General features: G+C 32.7%; 1 protein-coding gene across 2 annotated transcripts in view; it reads right to left on the bottom strand.

Annotated features, from left to right (window-relative positions):
- Positions 1–13,728, bottom strand: part of LOC124536984 (histone-lysine N-methyltransferase MECOM-like) — a 93,940-nt gene extending 80,212 nt beyond the window's left edge. For both annotated transcript variants that reach the window (XM_047113680.1, XM_047113681.1), the window contains exon 1: positions 13,450–13,728. In XM_047113680.1, coding sequence (XP_046969636.1) covers positions 13,450–13,489 — 40 coding nt within the window. In that variant the 5' untranslated portion in view covers positions 13,490–13,728. The remainder of the gene's footprint in view (positions 1–13,449) is intronic.
- Positions 13,729–17,587: the final 3,859 nt, after the last annotated feature.

Raw genomic sequence — 17,587 nt, 5'->3', positions numbered from 1 at the left:
CAGGCACAGTGGCTAAATACGTACGTAGTAACTTATCTGATATGAGGGTAATCTGCCGCATGTACAAGCATCTACCCGCATTGACCTATCGTGATGTAATCCAACTTTCTCGTCAAATAGATGTTAACAGGTTATATATGACACACTTTTTTGAACTCGAAATATGGCTCATGTATTAAAAGTTTAGTATAATAAAAAAATCATTTTTGTTCTTACTAGTAGGAAGTAGATTGACTGCGTACTTTTGGCACGGGTTTTTTCCAGGGCGAGTATGTTTAAGTAAAGGCATCGATTTTCATATTGTAACTTTATCTTAAAAGTGCAATTATCTAATGAAGTGACTCCACGCGTAGTAGGTCTAGTCCCAAAATTATTTACACCTTTTTCTGTACTGTACATTCAAATGTCATTAATAATACTGTACACAAAATGTCAATACAACATAAATCCATATCCAGTTATGTCAAAATATTCGAAAATCGAATGCGTTATGCCATATCTGAAAGAAGGTTCTATATCAAAATCAATCTAGTTATAGCATACTTTTTCTATATTAACGAGGACATTATGACGTCACAGATTTAATAAATCGACATTTTTGTTATCTAGCTTGCTTTCTCATAATACAAACATACATAGGTAAAGTCAAATAAGGTTATCGTATATAGATCGTTAAGAGAGGCGATACAGAACTTCTGTTTTATTAGTGCGCCTGCGCCGATAGCCGTCCAATTAGCACCTTTATCACCAATTAGTTCTTTACGATGCTCTGCCATAACTTACGATCCGGGAATTATTCTAATACAGGAAGTATATAAATTAAATTGCATGCCTCGCACTATGGAAAATTTGCTTATATATAATACAGTATACCTATTCATATATTGCTATTAGAATAAGAAAGATGCACTAATTATTTAAATATCTTTTCATTTTTTTTTTTGATTGCAGGCTTATATTTAAACGAAAGCATCTAGGTGTTAAATAACTTCTGGCGTGTACGACTTACAAAATATTATTTAGCATCTTGTAAACGCGCTCACGCTCCGTTGACACAAAACCGTCAAGGATTTTGAGTACTTTAACATTAGGTTAGTAGGCGCTTATTAAATACATCAATATAAGTATTTTGGAAATCATATCCAATAACAATCTTAGTGTTATATCAATCTTAATTATAAGTAAAATGATAACTCATGAAATTTTAATATGAATTACAGATAGACAGTACTTTTTGTACTAAAAATAAGTTTGTAGCCTAAGGCAAGGGGTAGAAACTCAGTAGTTACACTATTTCAATTACAGATAGATAGTTAAAATACAGTCATAGTAGTAGTAGTAATAGTCAAATACATCTATCTATGTAACTCAGCCAGTATTATCTCCACGCCTTTCGATCATCTCTACAACTGTCACATATATGTATATCTGCTTTTCCGTTCTTTAAATAACCTTAAATCCTTCTTCATAACAAGGGGAAAATCCTTAACAGTGCGATATATCCATTTACAGAAAATAAAAAAAAATCTCGACGCCTAAATTGTGATTAAGCATAGTTCTTACACATATTACCAATAAAATGATGAAATACATGTATATATTTGCACAAAAGCCTATGCATATTCATAAACATTAATTTTTATTAAAAAAAATATTCAAGAACATACATACTCATCGAAAAATACATTGCGTATTAAACAAATATAAGGAGAGATGCAGTGGTTGTGAGTGACTTTGATGTAAAAGTTAATAAAAACTAACAAGAGTACTGAATCATATAATGTCTGATATTTGCGTTACATTATATTATGTAGTGTTAATGTTTTGTACAAATGAAACAAACAGATCATCTACGTATTGTCGTTTTCGAATAATAAATGGAAATAAGCGAGCACTCTAAACCAACAACGAAAATATAATTAATAGACAGTTTTATTTGAATGTTTGTTTATGTAATATGAACTCCTATAGAATTTCGTAACTATATTATTAGGATAATAAGTTTATTTGTCTTTCTTTTGTTCAATTTAATACCATTGGGAAGTTCTTGACCTAAATTTGTGACTTTTCAATGTTTTATATGGTAGCCAGCGATTTTTAAATAATTTAGAATTAATACTAATAATTATTATGCTTTTTATGAATTAATTTATAACCAAAAATATTTTAAAAAATCCTACATTTCAGACATGTGAATATTAATCGTAGTATTTTTTGTTTGTTATATTATTTTATATCTTTATTTATTATTCAAGGTCTACGTACCGTGCGTAGGTCCTATTAAATCAGCTCCGAACTGAAAAACTGGCATATAATTATGACGCATACATACATACAATAAAATAATATGCATGGATATACTGATACATAGCTAGGAATAACTATAGTAATAAAAAACAGCAAGGAATAAAATATCTATTTTACACGTGCGAAGCTAAAACGGGTAGCTAGTTTATCTATCTTTAATAAATAATTCCTTATCAAATCGCCTTGTAATATAAGACCCTCTCAAGAAGTCCTACCAAGTGCCTCCTTCAGAGCGTTCGTGCTCATTACATAAACATTTATGTTTTGTCTTTAGGTGTCAAAATGAACTTATTATGACTGCTAAATTTTAATAATTATTATTTCCTGGATAAAAATACAACATACTTTGTTTAAAATGCAATTGGGATAAATAGCAGTTGAAAATGTTATAACAATTCTATCTATGTGATGTCTTTACACATGGAATCTTCATTAATATAAATACTCTTAGACTTAAATTTCATTTAACTCACTTCATGATTGAAAGTAAAAAATATATTAAGCTTAAGTAATTTAAACTTGAATTAACAAACATATCATAAGCATAGGATAGATAACAATTCTGGTCTCAGAAAAAGTAACTCCTGATTTTCATTCGGCTTCAGTAGAATATCTTAAGAACACTAGTCTGTAAAGTCTTTAAAAATTAAGAGCCTACAATAAAAATAAAAAAGAGTAATCGTTATTTTATTTATTACCATAACAGTAACAAAAGATTCAACTACATATACGTATATGATTATTTGAATATTAACTGCTAAGCTGCGTGGAATCTTATATGTAAAAGTGGACATTAATTAAAAATGTAATATGAAACAGGTGTAATCTTTGAGGTTATTAAATTCCATTGCCGTTGACTATTAACAATTAAATGAGCACATGGAGAGATAACTCAGAAGAAAATCAACTCCTCAAATTCAATTTGTAAATTGCTTGATAGTAACTTATAAAATCTATAATCTGTACAAGCTAGATAAACTAAAAGAATAAACGTGATTTTTACACAATTACTATTGTGGCAAAATAGATTAGAGCTTCTCAATCCGTGGGTTTCGTAAAATCCGAAACCAAAATCGAAAAAAATATTTCTTAATGAGGCATGACTCGAAACATCGCTGTAGAAAAATATCAAATCTTTTGTCTTATTGAATTATTGTAATATATTCCAAACCTTCTCATCAAAGGGAAAGGAGGCTTTAGCCTAACAGTGGGAAATTTACAGGCTGTTGTTGTTGTGAATTATTGCGTACAGCACTAACCAAAAATAAATGAATGAAGGTGTTAATATAAATCAGAGTAACATAAATTATTTCTAATTTGTACCATAAATTATATGCATGTCGCACACATTCTGAACTACTATAAAAATTACTATTCAAATGTTATTAAATCTAACTACAAGATTGAAGACTCTTCAGTGCAAGAAATATCACGCCGTTCCGATCTTAGATCGTTTAATAGAAAGGATATTTCATCTGGCTAACAATAGTTACGCTATCAATAACGCTATCACAGTGATAGATGGGGGACGGTGTCTTTGTTCGGACTTGGTGAGGGATCGACGTCGCCAGCCATCCGACCTTCAAAAGCGATTAATCTTTGCTTGATAGTGTTTGGTGGAAATCTTATTAGCTCTCAGATAGTTCTTGCTGCTTACGTATACATATACTTATATTGGAAACGATGAATACCAAACTTTTTATAGTTTTTACTTTATATTACAATTGAATTGTCCAAGCTTATAGTCAAAATTGAGTCAAATTTTAAACGTTTCATCCCCAAAAATCTATCCTATCATTTTAAAAGGATGTCCAGTGTCCATGTATGCTTAAGTTTGGACCTATGTTCGAATAATTTCACATATCTCTAAAGCTGTATCCACATAAGTCTGAGTTACAAGAAGGTCCGCTTCGCTATACTTCATGCAAGTAAAGACCATGACAACAATAAAATAATGAGACAAAAATAAACCATATAAAAAAGTTGATAATGCACCCAATTTAATTTTTCATCCATCAAAACCTTGACAGAAAAATTAACACCAATGAATATAACTACTTATTAATCAAATCACGTAAACTTTCTGTCAGTTAAAACTATATCTCAGTCAACCAGTATTAAAATTCAGTATAAAAATCGTTTAGTAACTAAAGTTAGAAATATCAAGTAAAGAATAAATTTAATACTCCACACATTTGTTAGATGTTGGATAAACACTCAACTCACCTAAGTGAAATAATATACTTGAAACCTTTTTATAGCATTGCAAGCGGTTGGACAAACGGACCTTATTGGTGCATGGGTATTGGTAATTGGTCACCAATACATATACACATTTTTGCGATAAGAAATTATAACTACAACTTACATCAGCAGTGCGACATAAACCTTAGAACCAAGATGTTATGTCCTTTGTGGCTGTAGATACAGTAGAACACTTACCCTTACAACAGGTAGACAATAAGACTAAGTACACATACATATATACATATACATTACATATACATTTCAACACTTTGTGTTGAAATAAACGTTATATTTGGGTCAAATCCTCTACAGATCAGTAAAAAATGCATATAATCTTGTTTATCTTGTTTACCAACAATAGCTGTCTTCGAGCTGAGATGAAAAAAAAGGAAAACATTCTGTCGGGAAACCTGTATGTGTCGAATTTCATCGAAATTCTGCCACATCTGCATTCCACCAACCCGCATTGGTACAGCTTGGTGGAATATGTTCCAAACCCTCTCCTAAATGGAAGGCCTCCTCAGCAGTGGGAAATGTACAGACTGTTACTTATACTACTTTTACTTTAGCTGTTCTTGAAAATCTAGTACAATCGTTACTGCCTCGAATATACAACGCACAATACACCGATAAGACTGGGTTGTAAATCGAGATATGTCCTGTTGCACTAGAATTTAAAATAGGCTCCAAGATTAATTGCTTGGATTCATTAATGTCTATTACCCTATGAGTAATTTACCGTGATGCCACTTAAGCCAAAGATGCCACCTTCCGTCCGATCGCTAGGTAAAGAAGGATATTTTTCAATGCAATTTATTAATTACCTTAATTACAATAAAGTCGAGTAGAATTTAAAGAATTCAATGATAAGATTATTTCTTAAAGCTTATCTGCAATTAATCTTTTGTTTTCATAACGTTCTTTTAAAATATATTATGTAAGTTTCGCATTATTTTATGCAACGATTGAAACATCCTACATAAGAATTAATAATGTATTTATAAATAATATAATCATAATCACAACAAAATAATATTTACGAAGATGAACCATGATACAAAAAGAGTGCATTCGTTAGTTAGTTAGGTTACCTAGTAGAATAGCGTGAAACGGTTTCATTGTAAACCGCTACAGGAACGCATAAAACATCGATTTAGGAATTAATATGACATAGCGGGGTAAAACTGATTGATCACAAAATAGTGGCTTTAATAATAAAGTTCGTGTCTTAAAGCTATTATCATAATAACAGCGGCGCGACGCTCGGAAACTAGATAGCATCAGATCGCGCACGCTGGACAATAACCCTTACTGTGTTCATTTATAATAATTAGCATAAAACACAACGCTGATATGATTTTTGATATTTTTCTGCGGCTAATGAGCAGCCTTTGACCTCAAAGTGTCTGATTTATAGTGATTAGGTAAATTTAATAATGGTTTTTGCTATACGTAGAGTCGTTATGCGGCCTGAAAAGTAAGGCCAGCACGTGATGTCACAAGTTTTTAAATATATTTGGTTTTTGATGAACAGAGGATAAGATTCTCTGAAAACTATAATGACGTCACCAACTTAACGTAATCTTAAGTAATTTCATAAACACCAAGTTATAACCTTATATTAGCTTGACATAACATAAATACACTCGCATGTAAGTTTGTACGTGTATTGTATTCTAGCAAATGATATCTAAAAAAAACCACCATACCATATCAATACAAAGAATCAAATTAATGTCAATTTTTGGTTTTTGTATCACCCTTTAAATATAAATATTTCTTGCAAAAACATATTCACAGTTAATAAAAGGGCGTTGAATATGTATTCGTCACTTTTTACACAAATTAATACATAGTATTATATCACTCTTTGTACGTATTGTATTCGTACAAAATACTAGTGAGTTATCGCTGTATTTTTAGACACTAATCAAGATAGAATAAGATATTCTGATTATTTTGTTTTAATTTTTTCATTCATTTTTTTGTACGGGCAAATTGACCACCTGATAGTAAGTGATCATCACCGCCTTATGTGCCACCAATCATGGTAGATAAGATAAGATGTGGTTACACTTGATAACTTACCCTTCAATTATATTATTTATTTCAATTCGGGTTGGTGGATTTACATGTGGCAGAATTTTGTTGAAATTAGACATGCAGGTTTCACTGCCGAGTTCGAGACGAATTATAAACCCAAATTAAACACGCGAAAATTCAATTTTGCTTACCTGGGTTTGAACCCGCAATTATCGGTAAAATGTACGCACTCTAACCAATGGGCCTTTCATCACCCCAATCAAATCTATGTAATACTCTACGAAACTTCTAAAACTTCTTGTTTCACGTGTCCTTTTCATTACTCCATTGGTTATATGACTAAAATATTGTACATTAGCTAACAGCTCTACGAAGTGGCTATCATAAGAATTTTATTTGATGTACCTAAATAAATCATAGATTGTACTGCCTTCTTCTAAATAAACCACATGTTATTTTAAGACAGAAGCCGAGGAAACGCGCCACCTGATAGTAAGCGGTCACGTTCATCATAGACGCTGGCACTATATGTGCAAGTAAAGATAGCGTTTGATTATTATAGTTATTGTTAGTATATTTTTATGGACTGTAACTACTATAAGACTGCGAGAGTTGTCCACAAAGTCTATGGTCGTGGTTACGATCCGAGAAACATTAAACTTTGAAAAAAATGAGATAGAATGAGTTGCTGGCAAAGCTTACAAAATTCACTGACGGAAATGACAGGGGGCTGGTCACGTATATAGAAGTACCCATGGCTGTTGGAGCAGATTCCGTGGAGTGAAATATAGGTAGCAGATGGAGTAAACTCAATTCTCCAGCCATCTAAACCAACTAACTTAAGAAGGTTACTCCTAACTGGATGCAGAAGAGAACGGGAAGCAATTACGCATGTTTGTCCAGCATTAAAGAACGGTTTGCGAACGATGACGAGGACTACGATTTATTCGCAGTCATCGTAGATTATAGTTTAATCAAAACAATTTGGGTTAAGAATTGTAAACAAGTTCAAATTTTAATTTTGTTTGTCTTACAAATATCTAACTGCTCTTTTCTCTTTCCTCCTCGTCATCTGTAGTAATCAATTCACCTAATAGATTAAATCAAACTTATTCATATTCTTATCGATATACAATTTATTTTTGAGTTACCTACTCATGTTATTATTTATCAGCAATCCATGGGCTTGGCCACCAGTTACGTAAGATATACTATAAATATATATGAGTTTAGCGCTTAGATGTACTTACTACTACTACATATATACCTAGTAAGTTATTACACAGAGAAAACAAATAGATATATATTTTAAGCCCAAAAAAATTTTTTTTCAATTAGCATTTGTTTATAATTTAATAAATAATTATGGTTAAGTACACATATGGAAAAATAAACAAAATATTATATAAGTTATATACTGTTATATAATGTTAATGTTATGTACCTAAGTGGAAAGATTAACATAACAATGGAACCGCTTAGATAAATAACATTTTTTCTTCACTCACACTGATGTAATTAAACAGCAGTTACCGAAGAAAATTTCATGCCCAAAGCAAAATAAACGTTACCAATGAGTAGAATGGACCATCACGCTGCGGGGGCCGTCACGACCTTACTTAAAGAATGGATATCGGCAGTTCACTTAATGTCAAGGCCTCCAATGCCATTACGGAAATCATTTGATTATGCTATAATATATATAATCAATAGTTTATCGTTTATATTAAACAATCTACATGAGTACTCAATGAACCGAAACAATCAATTAAAATATAAATAAAGCTAGGGAAGACGTAGAAAGGCGGTCTTAGTACTAAAAAGATAGATAAGATTCTAGATATTCTTATGTGACTCAGCATAAACCGAACCAGTGGTTTAATTGTGTACACTAAGAAAAAATGAATAAACAATTATATTATGCTTAAATGTGTAAGTTTAATAGTCTGGTGAGTAAACAACATTAATCTTAACAAAAAATATACGTTAAATTTCACTAGTCGCTTTTGCCCAGCGATGGGACATTTATCATTCACATATCCTAATATTCTATTATATTTATATTATATTATATTCTATTATATATATATATAATGAAAAGCTTAATAAGATTTCCATTTTGATTTAAATTTTATTAGTTTAGTTTATATATACATTCATTTAATATCATGAAAATATATTTACAGATGGCTATAAAAGAGTAGGTGTATATAATGTTATGTATGTTAGAAATGTATGAAACAGCGTGTGAGTCAGAGATAAGGTTATCTTAGTGAGATCACCTCGTTACGCCAATCAACGGCTATAAAATATTACATTGCCTTTGTCTTTGCATCTATGCATATTTCTTTGTTATGAAAACCCAGAATATGTATTTAATCAAATATTTTTATAATTAAATTAAATCTTTTGAAAAGCAAATAAAAAATATAATTAGAAGGTATTACTAACATTGTTTTTACAGTACACACAAAACCGATATTATGGTGGTTTTCCTCCTGGAAGACCAGCCATCTGTGCTGGATATATTTTAATGCATAAGATTTTACATAAAAATAAGTAAACTTCATTATTATGACGTGGAAAATCCTACTCAACCAGACCCGCCATAACGAGTTCAGATGTAAGAGCAACGGGAGTACTTGTTTTTCGAAGCACAAGAATCTACGCACTGCTACTTATCAAATTTAGGGATGCACCTAAAATATTCTCGTCAAATCCGATAACGGCCAAGCTATAGGTAAGGTCCCCGAAAATCGAGATATGCTTTATAAGACGACCTCGTGGTCGAGTGGTGAGTACACCGGTTTTCATGGGTACGCCCCCTGAGATCCCATGTTCGATTCCCGGCCGAGTCGATGTAGATTATCAATAATTTTCTACGTTGTCTTGGGTCTGGGTGTTTGTGATACCGTCGTTACTTCTGATTTTCCATAACACAAGTGCTTTAGCTACTTACATTGAGATCAGGGTAATGTATGTGATGTTGTCTCATATTTATTATAATATTATTATTCACTAAAGATACAGCGGATATATATTTCGCCCTTGAACCATTTCTTCTGAGTTATGTAACACAACGTGGAAGCCGGTGAAGTGTCCCCGTTCTCTTGACTTCGTATTAATTTTAGTTCTCGTTCACCGAAATTTTCTTCATGAATGTATAGTGTATAGTGATTGTTTTACTTTATCAGTGTGTCATTATTATAATATATATTTGATATCTATTTGTGTCTTGTATAATGTACATCGCTTTTTTATGGTTATGATAAATAAATCTAGTTTCATTAGGTTACCTGTTTTATGATCGTCTGTTCTATTGATGATGAGTTATCCGCTTATTATTGTGTTGTATGTTTGTAAATATCGCAATATTTGAAAATAGTCATTTCTATTGAACAAAAAATAATACTACGCGTCGGTTTGCAAAAGTTCCTCAGCGTATATCCTTAGCATATAAAACCATATATTTAAAATAAATATGGCTCATTATGTCCTGTTGTATCTTACACTAAGTGTTTTTTAATTGTAGTTTCATTTTAATATCCATAAATAATTTAGAACATTGTATATATTTTAAAACATATTCATTATAATGAGTATTCTAATATATGTATTAAATCAATAAAACAATTAAGAAATCCTTAGAGATAAATGAGCATTTTACCTTTGACTATCTCTGTTTCTTTTCTCTACTTTAAGGTTGCCTGGAAGATATCGCTGTTTTAGCGATAGGGCCGCATCTAGTACATCTTTCTCGAACATTACTAAAGTTTGTACAATAAAGAGTATTTTAATTTGAGTATTTTCAGTCTAAGGGCCCCAATGCTTCAACCAAAATACTCGAGTTCTTCCGTGACAAACCGTGGCTATTATTATTCAAATTAAACTTTTTAGCAATTACACTATCAAAAGCAAAACAATAGGTGTTTTTTCGCGTTTAAACCTATCCTCAGCGGGGCAAGTTCTCCCATACACTTCTGAATCCACGCCACTAAAAACTTTGCGAAAACTAAAGAAGCGGGATCATGGTCTGAACTCTCCATTACTGTGACACACGCATAGATAAGAAAGGCTACATTTTCTTCCATATAAAACTAGAACCTTATATTAAAGTTCCGACTAGTAAAACTAGCGATTGTTAAGAGGTAAAACTCAAACCAATTATGTAATGTTATATCAGTAACTCCTCTACAGGTTTCTGAATATTAAAATAAATTTTCCAGCGACTGTTAATTAATTGATTCTATAAGAGTTCAATAAGAGAAAGTAAACTTTATAAAATTACTGATTACGTGAGAGGTTTTCTCGCGTAAGTCATGTTTTACTGTCCATCGCAACATAAGGATTTGAATCAAAGCTAAAACAAGTGGACTTGCTTGAATTACGCAATAAAGCGATGTTTACAAAATTTTACTCAACGGAATGAAAATACCATGTTATTGTTCACAATCGTCTGTCAAATTGTTAACGGCGCGAACATAATGCTTTCACCTGTAATTTCTTATTTCACGTGCTATCGATTGAACAAATAGTTAGCCCACAAGTGCCCATTGAATGCTGAAACTCAATCTTAATTGTACCGGAAAACAATTTCCCACTACAATACCTAGTACCTTCATATAAAACGTTTTATCATGGTGCTATGCGCTACGCTTATACAAACATTTGTTGATTGAGAGCTTTCGCTGCAAATCGCAACAAAGGAAGTCCGAGGTATGAGCCGGTAATTTCTTCAATGCATAATATAAAGCTGAAAAGAACGAGTTGAGACGACGTTTCTTAATTTACGAGGGCGTTGTGTGGCGTGAGTGCTCGTCGTATCCGAGCGCCATCTGCAGGTAAGTTACGACGGCCGTGGAAGCACGCACCACGCACACATGCGCCCGCGCACGCACACCACGCCTCGCCGACTGTCCACCGGCCGAACAATCGATCGTAAATCAGCTTCGATAAAATTATAGGAGGGAACACAATGGATGTCGCCGTGCGACATCTGCGACGCATAACCTGCCCTCCTCCCACTGCAAAGAGTCCGCTTTCATGCGCCACCTGGCCGCTCCTACCACGTAACTCTCCGTCTCCGAGATAAAGTCCACATTCGCACGTGTACAGACAAGAAATGTTTATTTTGAGAAAGTCTCCACACGGAATAGTCGCATCTAAGGTGATCGGTTTTAAGGCCCTATTCGCTTACAGCTGTCTCTGCTCTCGTAATTGCGAAATTCACGCTTCGTGGTGCGGTACAAAAATAAGATTATGGATTCTGCTGAGTTCCAGCGTTATTATGATTCGAGGATCCGTCCATAGGTATGTCTGGGAACTTTACGACCGCTATTCCTGGAGGAATAAACCTCAGGCTTATTGAATATTGTTTAGCTTATTTATGGAAGACAGCGATATTCTCCAGAAAACTTGTACAAACTTCAGTTGAAATCAAAGCTTTGTTTATGCATTTTGACCTTTTCTTAAGTCACTTAACAGAATCAAAACAAAAAAAAATGTTTTAAAAATTTTTTGGGTATAACAAAACAAGAAAGGCGTCGATCGAATTACACAAAGGAATCTCGAATTGAATTTCACGACACTGGGAGATGAGATTGGATTCAAAGACATTTACGAAAGTCGTGCGAACGTGATCTGACACTTAATGACATCACTAGAAATAAACAATAAAGGAATAGACAAATACAACAAACGAATTAAATTTACTAATTAAATACCTATTATTTATGATATGACAATTTTGGAATCTGGACTTAGGACCTTTGTCAAAACAAAAAAAACTACTAGACGTCATAGACAATAACGTCTGGGATTGTTAATAAATGTATGTTTTCGTGTATTGAAAAGACAAATAAATATTCCTCCGATTACGTACAGTATTCTTTCACGTTTATAATACATAAACATACTCGGCTATCGCGTTTCGTAACAGCTATTCTTGTTCCAGTTTAATGACAAACGATAAAACCGGTCAGATATTGTGAATATCAACATAATCAGTGAAATATTTTCATTTAGTATCAACGTGGAAAGTTTTACATGTACGATAGAGTTACGATCTCACCGCAGTAGTAAATGCGGTCAAAAGTCGACGCACTAATTAATATTTAATGAGGTTAAATCGTAGACAATGGTAGCGAAGACAATGTTAAACAGGTAAAGTTACCTATTCTATTTTGTCATGTCATAAAAAGCGAGGAGATACTTACTATTTAAAACTATCTAAATGCTTAAACTTAGAGATATAATAATTTTAATTTTTAGTAAACATAAATATGTACACCTTTTAACAGACACTTAAAGAAGCGTGTTCAATGACTAAAAAATATTTTATCAATTTTCCTAATATATTGTTTTGAAAATTTAACTCAATAATTCATTTAAATAAACAAAACAAAATTCTATAATAAATATATAATTTGATTCCGAAAATAAAAAAATATAATGTAACTCTCTCATATATACAAAACAAAAGCATTTCGGAATGGCACATAATGTAAATAAATAATGAAATTCCTCCGTGCTCATCCAATGACAAGTGACAATGGAGGGCGCGTCCCTCCGAACAGCAAGTCAACACAAAAGAAACTCTATTTGCTTATACATGCGGTATATTATAGCGCAACGGTAAACGGAGGATGGCCCTTGCTATCTTGTCAGGCGGGGGAGGCGTCAACCAATAGCAGAGCGCACAGAGCGCATCACACTGTCTTTATCTTTTATACCTACTGCGCATCCTCATAAACAACATTTTCCCGTATACTGAAGTTCAGTTCCATTTTTAACTTTTCCAAATAGTAAAGTAGTTGCTGCCTTTTACTGAAAAACAATTGTTAAGTAACTCACCTTGGGCCTGTAATCGTCTCGCAACTGCTTTGGACCGCATCGCCTCCACCTCTTCGGTAAACAAGATACTGGCCGTAATTAGAAATCGATGACCCGGCTCAATTAGTTATTAAAAAGTTTTCGCGGTTTTCAAATTTGGAACTTTTCAGTGCGCGCGCGAGATTTGGTGAAGCGGGCGCAGTGTAGGTCGGGCGGGCGTCGGGGTCGAACGCTAGCTAGTCCTGCAGGATGGGTGCAGGAGTATGCGGCGCGAGGAGCGCGGCGTGTCACGCGAGCGGTCGACGGGACACTGCGTTCACGTGCTCCGCCGCACGGCGATCGCGGGGAAAGCGATTTTCACGCGGGAAACGCGATAGTGACCGCGCTGTCTCGACCCGCGGCCGCTCGACAACTGTCAGTAAAGACTTGAACGTTTCAGGCCGCCTCTACCACCCACACGCTTCGCAACTCGTTACTACTACCTTCAGTAGCCACCAACATTTCTTTTACATTGCGTGACACGTTTTATTGAAATAATTACAGCCAATGAGCTTCGAGACATAGCCGTTGTCAACTACCAACACGTACTTTCTCTATCTTTAGGTAGATAAAACACTTAAAACATTTTCCACGGAATAATAGTAAAAACATATATTTTAAATTAAATATTTAAAATAATATGTAAATCTTACAAAGCAATAATGAATGACAAAACCAATAAATAAGTGCCACGCAAAACCAATTTAAATACTCTTTATTGTGCGTATAAAAATTACTTTATATCTATCAAAAGCAATTTTTTTTTTATTTTGTAATATAATTGTAACAAAGTAATGTATACTCATAACCTAAACTGGCGATGTGGAGTTGAGAAAGCGATCGACTCCTAAGAAGGTTAAACCTTTGAAGGTTTTTGGTTGATAGGGGCGTAGATATGTTTGTATAGGGGTAGAGGTCTTGTGCCCTAGTTTACTTGAAACATTGAAGATTCCAAACGTGTAATAATAATTACTAACAATGCCATTGTTCAAAAATAATATCTCACTTTCTCTAACTTTTTAATAAAAGTACAAAAGTAGCATTTTTCATTTGGAGAACGCTTGATGCTTATTTCACGATTGCTCCAATGCGGGAAAGATAAACATGTAAAAATTTTCATCGGACTCCTGCAGAGTTATCATGGTGTTTTATTTCGCCGCCGAGCACAAAACGAACTGTAAACACAAATAAAGCACGTGAAATTTTTGCGCTGTTTACCTTAGCTTGCATTCGGAATCTTCATTTAAGATTCACGCATCTATTCTAACCACTGATTCATCTCCGTTTCTAAATATAAAATCACAATATAAATACCCACCTAAAAATGTAGGTATTTATAGTATATGTTGCAGTCAAAACTTTTAATCTGTGCTTTTGGATGCAAATTAACGGGTACATTTTTTAAGTCAATCTCCCATGAACGATAGAACGACGGTCAAATCACTTGTAACTCCGTAGAATATTAATAGAATATACCTTTTTTTATTTAGTTACACGCTTAATCAACATTGTATGTACAAACTTTTGGTATAACAGTCAATACAAACAATAAGTAAAACCACCAGACCGACATGACACTGTTCACCCATAGGAATCTTTTCTGAAGGTTTCCATTGAAAAGTATTTTTAAGACTAGCTGTAAAAAACAGTAAAAATTACTTTTAACCAGCTCATTTGAACAAAACTCACTACGACTATAATCGACTGTAATTTCAGCCAAAATTACCAAAAGCCTGTGTCATGACTGACTATTAAAAATGGTTTGACTAGATATAGATAAAAGTTCACCTGCAAAAAATACAGTTAGGCATAATAGTTGTATTAGAAAAAAGAAATAATAAAATCACTTTACTTTTTATGTTGAGTCTTTCATATTATATTCTACTATACTCTTCTATGCATTTTTCCGAGATAAAAATATTTCTCTCTGGCCCACAAGTTTTGTTCAGCTTAGAGCCACCGGTTTTCTTTATTCTTACTGTTACTCTGTGAACTGAAGAAATGAGTACTGTATATTCCTATTAATAATTATACGTATTAGTAGGAATATTTAATATTATTAAATTGTATATTTAATAAAACAGCTTATCGCACACTCGAATGGGTTTAAGATAAAAATACACTACCTTAATTATTTCTTTTTTCTGACTAATGTGTACTTAAATGTCCATTAATCTTATAAAAAACACGCTTCCTTGGATCCTGTCTTGTAATATAGACAACTTTGTATTAAACTAAAAGCTTATAGAAATGATACAACATAATTAAATTTTAGATATACTTTTGAACGCTAATTTAGGTGTAAGTGAAATTACGAAAGAATTAAATACAATTTTCCACTAAGAATAAAATTACTTACTACTATTTCTTATTAGAACCTGGCGAGGCTTGCTTCTCCTGATACTTATATGAATACAATGAAAAAATATATTACTCAACTACATATATAGAGTCCATATCTTCTACTTATGAACAGAGGTATGTTTTACTTGATATATACTTAAATATGCTACCAATGCAGGTAGCTCTTGAGGGAAGGTGCTAGATAGGAATATGTATTTATTTACATTAAATACCATATTATAGCACTAATTCTACCTCAATACTTGGCAATAACTTAGTATTACAGATATTTCGAATTTTTAAACAAAAAAAAAGTAACGAATATGACTATAAGCTAGTGTCCTATTAACGTTGAATGAAATCTATATTGGAAGCATCATTCAATGATAAACTTTACAATTAATAAATAAATTAACGTTAAAGAAATATATTATAAATAAAACTAATGAATAATGTCCATTCAAAACAATGTCACCGATCAGATTTATACGTACAAATTGTTCTCAGAAGTGGTAAGGAAAGGCGAGGAAGCTCGACTCCCCCCCGAGGGTGGAAGCCGTAAATATGATTATCAGCAGGGGAGGCGACACAACTAATCATATTCTCTGCAATTTACATAAATATTACCGTGTCACGTGACACGGACGGTCATTAAGGTGCCTTGGCCATTTTTTAATGAACCCCGATGTAGATATGAAAACAGAAGTCGCTTTGTCTTTTTTATGAGTGATTAATGTTTGTTGTATGCATATTCAAAAGCCTTTTTCGTTAAATGTTTGTTTCTTAAATATTTCATTTCATTTCATTCAATGCGGATAAACAGACAATATTTTTGTCCATTGGTGGGCAAAGGTTTTTGTGAAGACGCCTTAAAGCGCATTTCACCGCACTGCACTAAAAAGTATTTATTTAATTTTCTAAAACTTAAGTAACTCTTTACAAATGAAGAAACGATAATTGAATGCGAATCATTCGTAAAGAAAGCAAGCTTTCAATTATAATTGCAATTTCATTACGTCTGAAGTTTGCACCTTTGTAAATAGCAGTTAGATATATAGCACCTTCGTTATATAAAACGAGAATAATCATATCTTAAAAGGAAGTATGTTTTTTATTCAATCATAAACAAAAGAAGAAACTCGGGCTTTTATCGTAAAAGTTAATCGAGATCTTTATCTTCTTAGAAAACCTTATCGTGATAGGCATTTACCTATTACAAAGGTACTTAATATAATTATTATATATTTTATACTAAATATAACAGAAGACGGATATCTAACCATAGATCACGAACCATCTTTAAAAAAAGATACGAGATATATATCTGCAAATATATCTAGTTAAGATAAATAATTTTACTTTACTCAAATTTACTATTACTTCCCTTGCGGCTTCACAAGTATAAAATTCATACATTTCTGAACACAAAATTTATCCAATAAGAAATATTTGTGTACTTATACTATTTAAAAAAACAACAAATTAACCCAATCCAATAAGACCTTAAAGAATGAAAGCATGGTAGGACAAAATATTCAATTCGAATACATGAAACAAATTACTTTGTAGAGTTCTTAAAACATGCTCTCTGAATTTCCTGTCTCTGTTTAATGTAAATTATATAATCAATTCCTTTACGTTTCAGAATATAAACAGTTATACCACAAAATTATCTCCATTCAGCTATACCAACATATAATAAATTCAATCTCCGAATCTTACCCCTTTCTAATTAGACCGCAAACATACCGAAACAAAAATAAATTATTAATTACAG

Source organism: Vanessa cardui, chromosome 17 (genome assembly GCF_905220365.1).
Source record: "Vanessa cardui chromosome 17, ilVanCard2.1, whole genome shotgun sequence".
NCBI classification, from domain to species: domain Eukaryota; kingdom Metazoa; phylum Arthropoda; class Insecta; order Lepidoptera; family Nymphalidae; genus Vanessa; species Vanessa cardui.
This window is presented reverse-complemented; position numbering and strand designations above follow the sequence as displayed.